General features: G+C 34.7%; 3 protein-coding genes across 3 annotated transcripts in view; 1 reads left to right on the top strand and 2 right to left on the bottom strand.

Annotated features, from left to right (window-relative positions):
• The window catches only part of LOC120625457 (malignant T-cell-amplified sequence 1 homolog), a 41466-nt gene extending 33281 nt beyond the window's left edge, over positions 1 to 8185 (bottom strand). The window contains exon 1 of the mRNA XM_039892533.1: positions 8051 to 8185. Coding sequence (XP_039748467.1) covers positions 8051 to 8061 — 11 coding nt within the window. The 5' untranslated portion in view covers positions 8062 to 8185. The remainder of the gene's footprint in view (positions 1 to 8050) is intronic.
• LOC120625456 (adiponectin receptor protein) lies at positions 5146 to 6908 on the bottom strand. Its single transcript, XM_039892532.1, has one exon. It carries the CDS (start codon positions 6573 to 6575, stop codon positions 5415 to 5417), a length of 1161 nt encoding a protein of 386 aa, XP_039748466.1. The 5' UTR covers positions 6576 to 6908; the 3' UTR covers positions 5146 to 5414.
• A 318-nt stretch (positions 8186 to 8503) lies between the features above and the next one.
• Positions 8504 to 9952, top strand: LOC120625394 (WD repeat-containing protein 18). The gene has a single exon (XM_039892438.1). The coding sequence runs from the start codon at positions 8599 to 8601 to the stop codon at positions 9928 to 9930; it is 1332 nt and encodes a 443-aa protein (XP_039748372.1). The 5' UTR covers positions 8504 to 8598; the 3' UTR covers positions 9931 to 9952.
• Positions 9953 to 10051: the final 99 nt, after the last annotated feature.

The raw sequence follows: 10051 nt of genomic DNA on the forward strand, positions 1-10051 counted from the left end.
GCCTTGAAATCCGCATGCCTAAGAGTTATCCATTATGTTCTTATGGGCGTGTGAAGTCTGCCAATCCGCACTGAGCCGGAGTGGTGGATTACGCCCTAAGCATTCTGAGAAGAGACCCTTAAGTTGACAATCGAAATGACGCCATTGAATCTCGAATGATTATATAAGTAATACATATAATGGAAAGTTATTGTTTATGTGGTTATTGAATAACTTCCCACAGTTTTTAACCAAAGCGTTATGCCATATCTACCGTGAATAAGACTGTATGTGCAGAATTCCTGGGGTAACTTACAGGTTTAAAAAAAACTAAACTGGAGCAACGTAAATCGTTCATATTTGTATATTGTTCATATATGTTATAGTTTGTTAATTGTTCATATTTGTATGTATCTAGACATACATAGTTTTAAATTGTTACGTTAAGTTGGTAGCTTAATTACAACTAAATGTGGGATGTAGCTTAGGTCCATGGGCGTACCCAGCTTCTAGTTCTGGTGTAGGGGAGCCAAGAGATTTTTGTGCTGAAATCGGTCGCGGCATTTTTTGTGAAAAAAATGTTTAATGACCCTCTATAATTAGATACTGGGGCCTAAACTATATTTTTTTGATTTTTGTCTATCTGTATCTTGGTCGCCATACACTTTTTAAAGGAGTTCATTCATTTTCCGCGAAATCGCGCTCTCCGAGGCAGGGCAGTGAAAACAATCAACTTCCTAACTCCTGGCTGGTACTAGTTTTAGAAAAAACGAAACTAACAATAGAAAAAAGTTATTGTTTGAATTATTGAAAGACAACTGTCAAACCTTTTTTATAAAAACTAAAATGTTGACTATCGCTAACTTCATGGTGTCGGTTTTTTGTGACGGTGTGCGCGCGCCTCGTAAACATTCGCTCTCACTATTTTTCCCTAACTCACCAAAAGAAGTATAACTTCAAAAATTGCATCCATAGTCTTAACAATTCTGGCCTGATCCGGGAATCGAATTCTAAACCTCGTGATTCGTAATTAGTAAGGTTTAGATACCTAAGTACTTATAGGTAATGCAACGATCTATAATGGTGATGTTACGACCCAAGCTCCATACAAATTGACCTTCCCTGGTGGCAAGGTCGCTTATAATCAATAAACTCCATTACAATTTACTAGTCTAGAAACAAGGGTGCGGGTTTAATGTCTAGAAATCCATACTAATATTAGAAATGTCAGTGTTTGTTTGTTTTTCACGCAGTAACAAAGCGACAGACTAACATAATTTTTTGCATAGATTTGCGAAGAACGACATTGGCTTATATTTTAACAGACTTCAAAAAAGGAGAAGGTTCTATTTAGAACTATATTTGTAACTTTTTTGGTTTGCTCGCCGATTTCTTCGGCAATAATAATTATTGTGGACCGAATTTGAGTTGCCAAATTTTGTAATCCTAGTTTTTAATAATAATAATTAATATACTACGACAATACACACATCGCCATCCAGCTCCAAAGTAAGCGTAGCTGTGCTATGGGCTAAGATGACTGATGAATATCTTTATTTATAATTTACATATAAATAAACACTTAAAATATACAGATACACACCCAGGCACTGAAAACTAGTTCATCACACAAACATTTTCCAGTTGTTGGAATCGAACCCAAAGCCTTGGGCTTAGAAAGCAGGGTCGCTGCACACTGCGCCAATCGGCCGTCGTCGCGTCGTTTTATTTTACAACAGCGCTTGTTGTAAGAGATGCGTATCTTGGACGCGCATCATGCCGAAACTTGGCACAAATTTATATCATAACACTATATAGGACATACGATACATTTTATCCCGAAATTCAGCCCAGTTCCCTTGGGAGAGGAGACGAAAGTTTTAGAGATTACACTAAGTAGTAGTAGATAAATAAAATGAGAAGCGAAATTTGCCATTAATTAATTCGGGGGCAACACCTAAAATGTAAGTATTGTATTTATATATAGCGTAATGGTAAATTTAAAAAAAAAACTTGGCATACAGCGAGTCCCATCGGACATAATGGTCTTGTTTCAAATGCAATTGACCTGGTTACCGACAAAAATATTGAGATCACGGTTAGGAGGATCGTAGCATCATAGAAAAATAAGAAAAACTGTAAGAAATAACTCATATGACTAACAAACAAATAAAACGTGCATGTTTTCAGGTGCACAGAAAAATGTTGGCAAATTTCTTAGTTCGATCAGTCAGAAAACGCGCGTTTCTTGTGGACACAAAACCTTATCTTAATTAATGATAGAGTTTATAAGTACCTACTGCTCATTGGCTTACACAGCTTTTGGTCTAGATGGGGGGGGGGGGGGGCAAGTAATAATGTTTTTTTCAGAGGGCCCTCTAAAATGATAATGAAGTCAAAACTGTTTTTTTTCATGTTTGTCTGTCCGTCTGTATCTTGGCGGCCATACATTTTAAAACAGAGTCATATTCTGCGAGATTTCCAGGGAGAGCAGCTGCCCTACTTTGCTTTCTTATAAAATATAACGTTTATTTATCGTCATAATTGAGAAGGGAAAATATTAGTTCATTTAAGGAATTGCTTACTATTTTTAGTTGAATAAAACCTCTTTGATGGTTAAAAAAAAGAATCTGTAATTACCCGGCTAAATTAAAAATGGCCCATCTGCATATATATAACATGCATAGGTAAAAACTAAACTTATCGGGTCATCATAAATAAAGCACGCGTCAAATATCTTTTATTATGAGCCTTACGTTGATGTGATAAAATCCACATTACGAGAAAGTGTCATGAAAAAAAACTTTTAGGGAAACATGATAATAAAAAAAAACCTTACCGTCCGTCTTGCTGCAGTTCGGTAAAAAGTATGCCAAGTAGGTACTGAATTAAATTTTAATTTGGTTTAGTGGTATGGATTTGGTAAAACTGAATTACCACCATAATTGGGATGAAAAAGCAATTATAAATAAAATACAAAATTAGCTTTTTCAATTTATTTTTATTGCATAATCATAATCATATTGTTATCCCATCAAACAAACAAAAAGGATTTCCAACAAATAAAGAGAAACAGACAAAGCGATATTTACTAAAAATAAATTTTAATATTATGTGTACGACTAACAACAAATAATTTCAAAGTAACTAATAACGGAATATAAATTGTACGACTGTCACCATGAAAATGAAATCTAGTTTTTTTAAAACATACTTATAATATATGAAAAATATTGTCTTTCTCCAACAGTCCCCAGTATTTGGGCTACTGCAATATATTCTACTTTTTGATCTCTATACTTCTGTTTTCTAACTCTTTGATATGCCAAAAATCTACAACACCATCCCGAAATATATAATCCGATGTAACAAAAATGTGTTCACTGTGAAATTATAAGTGCAGTGCAAGAGATACAAAAAAGCCTGAGCCCATTTCCACATTACTTCTAATTTTTTTTTTTTGATTATTTCCTATTAATAGAGTTGTAATGAATATAGTTTTTATTACAACATCAATACAACACTTACATTTTTAAAATACAGAAAGTGCAGATTCTAGATAGGTAATATTATTTAAAAGTTTGTTTGTGGTAAAATTGACAAGTAAAGTGACTACAACTTTAGGAACTGAACCACAAACTGAAAAGTTGAATATAATGGTCCACAACACAGAAACAGAATAAGGAAACACAAACTAGCTTTATAGAGAAGCATATACAAGTAATTTTCCACAAATTTTTATTTTACAAATTGTAGAATGCAAAAGAAAAACATAACATGTACAGAAGGCCTGCAGAAGGACTAGTTATCTTAAGTCCTTTTATTTACTAAGGCAGGTTTACTTCTTTGTAAATTATATAGTAGTGTTTGACCCTGACTAAAGCACTACCATGCAGACTGATTTTTAAAGTTGTGGTGTTGTATTTTTAAATTTGAATATTCATTACAACCCCTATTCTCCTATTACTATGTTTTGTAATTTTCCAACATCTTAAAATAATGTACTTATCTAAACTTTTAGAGCTCAGCTTTTTGATATTTACAATTGTTTTTTTTTATTATTATTATCGTTCTCATAAAATATTTATATTTATGAACACTTATAACAATTTAGAATATACTTTTTAATATTATCATATAAATTATAAAAAGAAACATATATGTATTATTTAAATTTCTTTACTTTTCCAATTACATGTTTACTAACACAACTTTATTTTCTCACACAAAATGTTAGTAACCTCCTTTTAATTATATTTTGCATACAAAAAGATTGTACAAAGTATATAATGTCTCTATGTAGACTAAACTACCTAAGAGACTGATTTTAATGGAATATACAACTTTTGATTTAGCAAAATGCAATTTAAAGAAGGAGAGGTTGGGATACATTTGTCCAAAAGATAGCTCTGTACACTCTTGACCCTCATGAGATACTCAAATTATAATACATTGCAGGCAACAAATGCAAAAGCATTTGGAATTATTTGTAGCAAAAACGGATAAGACTTAGCAGTTTTTATTTTAAATGTAGCTTTGTGACAGTTGATCAGATGTCAAACACAAACTGAATCTTCCTGTTCTGTTGTAGAATGGAGAAAAAAGAACAAGATAAGAAAGTTCCAGAACACTCATGCCTGTGTAGTGTGTGTCCTTTGAAATAAACAAAGAGACAATATATACATCAATAATCTGTCCTCTATTTGCATGTAAGTTGATCAGTTAAGCTGATGGTGTAATACAAGTGTGGTTTAACAGAAGTAAGTCTGAGATTTGCTAAGAAAAATTCAAAGAGAAAGTTTTCAGATCCAAGTTTAAGCTTAACAACAACACTGCACTTAGTAACTAAAATTATGTAATTCGAGTCAGCAATAACCATATATATATATGTATTCAGAATTGTATATGTAAGTAATGGTAATTATTAGCTGCATGTAGCTATACAATACTGCTTGAATTGAAAAAGTAATTAGTATTCATGTGGTAGGTACCAGAGAAATTTAAAAAAAATAGTGCAAAGTTGTAAACAATTTTTTTTTTATATAATAGAAAAAAAGATTAAATTTAAGTACATCCTAAAAAGAATTCCAAAATGTAATTTTGAAACCATAGATTTTTTTTAAGATGGTGATTAGTTCAATATCCTAGGAAATAAAATGAACTAAAGACATGATATAAATCTATAATAAATAAAGAAAACAATAATCATAAATAGTTTAATTCATCTAGAAACCCCCTATTGGAAATAACAAGTTTTCATTTTTATTACTCGCAAACATTATTAACAGCCTCACTGCATATGGGTTTTGTAAAAAACTTAGAAAATTGTGTCAGATTTTTATGTTAAAAAAATATACAACAAAACTATTTTAATGTTTGTATCCTACTTAAGATTATCATCTATGGTCTACTATCACAATTGGTAGGGGGCGAGGCTAGAATGCAATAGAAGATGGTGGCATTGAACACTCCCCAACAGTGACTCTGTATGATGCCAACTCACTGATACCATGGTAATGGACAAACGCAGCTACAATCACTAAAACATGGAATATTTGGTGAGATTGGAACCAAATGTCACATTTACCAGGGAACCAGCGCTCTGGTACCCTAAGTGCATAGAACATTGCACCTAAAATGTACAGTAGACCCATTAATACTAGCCAACCCAGAGACGCCTTGCTCACCTGATCAAACCAGCCCTCAGTAATGCCATAATGAATTGCAGGCACTACACCAGACAGGCCAAAACCCATGAACACTCCAGCACGTAAAGGACGGAGGCGGGGCTCTGAGAATCTATCCCAAAGTGATACTATTATTGATAATATACCTAGCACAATCACTACAGATAGGTATATAATTTTAGGTCTATAGTGGCAGTAAAAACTGTAATACAGCCAAGGAACAAATGACCCCATAATGAGTAGAGCTATACCGCAGTAGTCCAGTTTTGAGAATAGTTTGCCAACCATTTCAGAGTGACAGTACAGCGTGTGGTAAGCGAACGAGAAGCCGAGACACACGATCGCGCCGACGAAGAATACTCCGAAGATCATCTTTTCCTGCATTTGTATTTCGATGGAGGGGCGCGTGAGAAAATAGATCGCAACTCCGATGAACGCGACGCAGCCAAGCAAATGCGTCCAGATGTTACCTGTTTCTGTGTGAATTCGGAAAATTGAGCCGAAGCACGCACTGAAAGATGGGAGCGGAGGTCTGTGACCTTTGTGCAGGTAGTCATTGTCTTGCAGCCACCGCGGCAAGTGCCTGAAATGGCACACGTTCCATGAAGCCTCCCATACTTTACGCACGAACTCCTCAGCTTGCTCCGCAGCGTTGTGAGCTAAAGCTCCTAGGTCAATCTCGTCGGAAAGCACGCCAGCTTTCAACACCTCCGCCATTTCCGCGTCGAGCAGATGTTGGTCCTCGGGCGTGGAAGGCAACGGACATCCTTCCTCCTCCTCGGCGAGGACCTCGTCGAGTTCGTCGATTTGGGAAGCCAGACTCTCGCCCTCTGGATCCCATCCTTGACGCCGTCGAATCCCGTCCGACGAGGCGCTTTGTGATCCTGAGTCAGAATCCACTTCCCACATTTCGTCCACGTCTGCGTCCCGTTACGCAATTACACCAATGTAAAAACCATCGGCCAAAACGACCTTCGTTTACAGTTTACACATGTAGTATGTACAGTTATTTGGACGCGTTTCACAAGAAAATCTAGTTACGTCACGGAAATTCTTTTGTCCTTTAGTTCTTGTAAAATATTCGGATTAGATTTAATACGATGTCTATAAATTTGGGTAAAAAACTTTAAACATTATAAATAGTTGAAACTTGAAACGTAAGCAGCAACAATACAACAATCAATTTGGAACAGCTGCAAAGAACTGTCGCTGGCGAATCGTCAACCGAAAACCATTCTCCATTTTATAATTTTCGAAGTTCCGTCTCACTTGCTCAAGTGTCCTCGATATAGCATTGTCTCTTTCATACATTTATCGTTGACTTTGCTACATTATGTTCTAGTGTTGTGAATAACCAAAGAAAGAATAATATTTCAGATTTCATGTTGATTAATGAAAACATGTGAATTAAGTGAATCAGTTAAGCAGAAAATAGAACACACAATAATTATCTACTAATAAACAAAATCGAGATCGCTTCCTTATCGATTTGTATAAAGTTGTTTTTTCAACCAAGCTTAATATGAGAAATTCAATCATTTCTTTATTACTTTTGGATCAGTTTTCGTCAAAAATATATAATGGGCAGCATTGGCAAAATAAAATAGCATAGCAACGAAATTGTTTAAAATCAAAGCGATAAAAGAAATTTTAAATATATATTTTATAATCTGTGGTTTGAAATATGATTCATTCAGAGTTTTCATCCTTTCATATTGAATATCAGTTTTCAAGTGTTAAATGAGTTTCATATTATTGAAGTGCAAAAAAAGCGGTGATAGCCCCGTAGGTAGGACTTCGACTTCACTTTCAACTTTAAAAATTATGTGCGTTTTAAGCATTTAAATATCACTTGGAAAAAATCGAGAGGAAACCAATACACAATGGGCCTGCATGGTGGACGGCCCGGGTGACAGTAGACCCGTGCTCTGTAGTGGGCCTCTAGTTGTCCAGTATTGGGTTGATATAACGATGATGAAAGTGCAAAAAAATCTTGTTTGCAGTAAGTTTAAGATAAAAATACTTTTTTCAATAATTTACCTAAAACACGTATTCTTTTAATTTAATCTATTCAAATAAATCATGAATCAGAAGTAAATAAAAAATATGATTTATTTAAAATAATATTAATTCTTCTTAGTTTTTCATTCTTACAAGTCCATTGAAAAATGAATAGTGGCGCATCACTATTCCAGAATAACAACGTCACCAACATCGTCATCCCGATACTTATTTCTGATTGGTCAGTAAAACGTTACGTCAATAATAATTATTATTTTTGACAAAAGCAGTCTTCGGTAAAATATAACCTAAAAATGTTCATTATTTTGGCTTTTATATCTTTTGCATTTACCCTTATTTTACAAATAATTATGAGTACTTACTTTTTGAACATGATGACACAATATAGATGCACTATAAATTCAAATTGGTAACTTTTTCAGCTAAATTCACAAGATTCCAGAAAGTTTGGCCTCAATCATAGAGTTGACAACATATACCACAGACCAATAAGTAACAAGAAATATAATATGAAAATATTTTTACCAATCAGGAGAAAACCAAGATACCTATGATTCGCTATAATATCTGCCAATCAACAAGAAGAACAGATTATCAATTTGTTTTTTTTTTTTTTATAGACCTTCACGCCATTTAGCTACATATTTAAAAAAATAATAAGTTAATATTAAGCATTCTTTTAATTTGCCTAATGTAGTGCTTTAAATCCCAACAGTTTGGTTTAGTTCATGCTTTACTAGTTTTTAATAGTTTGCTGATATAGATTACATTAATTCATGAGCTTGAACTCGGAGCTATGCTGCTAAGTTGAAAGACTAGACGACGCTGTCACTGTCAGAGTATGTTTTGATTTTGCAGGGTGGCCGCATGGTATTTACGACTTCCACTTATTTCTCAATTGAAGTTATCAATGGCAAATTTACTTGAAGTGTTAGTTACGTGCGACTCTAACAACACGCTATGGACGAGCAGTATTTGGGATCCCCACAACGGAACGAACTTAATGACTTACAAAGGCGGTGGAACAGCCGAAAACCGGACAGCTTGTTTCATAGGCGGAGATTATTTAGCCGCAGTTGAAAAAACGAAGCCGATTTTACACATATGGCCCCTGAATTCCCAGCAGACTGTGCAAGGAATGCGTTTCATACTTCCCGGAAAAGCTAGTGCGTTTGCAGTAACTGCAGACGGTTCTTACTGTATAGCAGGTATTGATGAGAAAATTTATCTATGGCAGATCGCATCAGGCAATTTGCTCACTATAATAAATCGCCATTACCAGAAAGTTAACCTCTTGAAGTTTACATGTGATGGACGGTTCTTTATATCAGCAGCAGAGGATGGTATGGTGATGGTATGGTCTCTGGCCAAAGTAGCAGCTAATCCAGAAGTTGAACTAGTAACTCAGACAGTTGCGGGTCAACATGACCCTGTGTACATATTCTCTGACCATTTTTTACCAGTCACTGACATGTGTATAAGTAAGAATGGTATGCATGGACGCTTATTCACTGTGTCCAGTGATAGAACTTGCAAAGTTTACGACTTGACGTCTGGAGAAATGTTACTGAATTTAGTGTTTGATGAACCTTTATCAGCCATTGCACTTGATGTGCTGGAGCTGAATGTATTTGTTGGTTCAACTGAAGGGAGAATTGTCCAGTTCTGTCTTACCAATCCACCAAGAGGCAAGGATTTACTCATCAATTCAGATGATAACAGTATTATATTTTCTGCTCACTCAAAAGCTGTCACTTGCTTATCTGTCTCGCTTAATGGTGAATTACTTGTGTCTGGTGGGAATGATGATCAAGTGATCCTGTGGCACATAAGAAGCCAGCAGCCAATTCGAGTAATTAGACACAAAGGATCCATAACAAATGCCTTCTTCTCTCTAAACTATAAGGCAATATACAAACAAGATTTTGTCCCTAATATCATGCTACACAGCTTAGAACGAACTTTGGAAAACAATAGTGACAATGTGTTGGAAATAGATGTGCTTGTTAATAAGAATAATAATTTTTGGCCCAAATATGAGAGGAGCAATGTTAATGATGCCCTGAAAGAAATAGATTTGGATAATAAAAACAACGAAGCAATGCTTAAAGATGAATTAGACAAGATGAAGCGAATTAATTCCAATTTATATACAATAGCAATCCAAAAGGCGTTGGATTCAACACCACTAAGTACTGAAAGCCCTAGTTATAGAAAGAAAAAAAACAATAAGAACAAATAAACAATTCACTTAGTTACAATTATAAGTTTTTTTATTTTATACAATCCTAAAAACCCCATTTCATCCCCTTAGGTTTCTGGAATATAAAATAGCCTATATCATTGTGCTTATTCGTCATAAC

Source organism: Pararge aegeria, chromosome 7 (genome assembly GCF_905163445.1).
Source record: "Pararge aegeria chromosome 7, ilParAegt1.1, whole genome shotgun sequence".
NCBI classification, from domain to species: Eukaryota; Metazoa; Arthropoda; class Insecta; order Lepidoptera; family Nymphalidae; genus Pararge; species Pararge aegeria.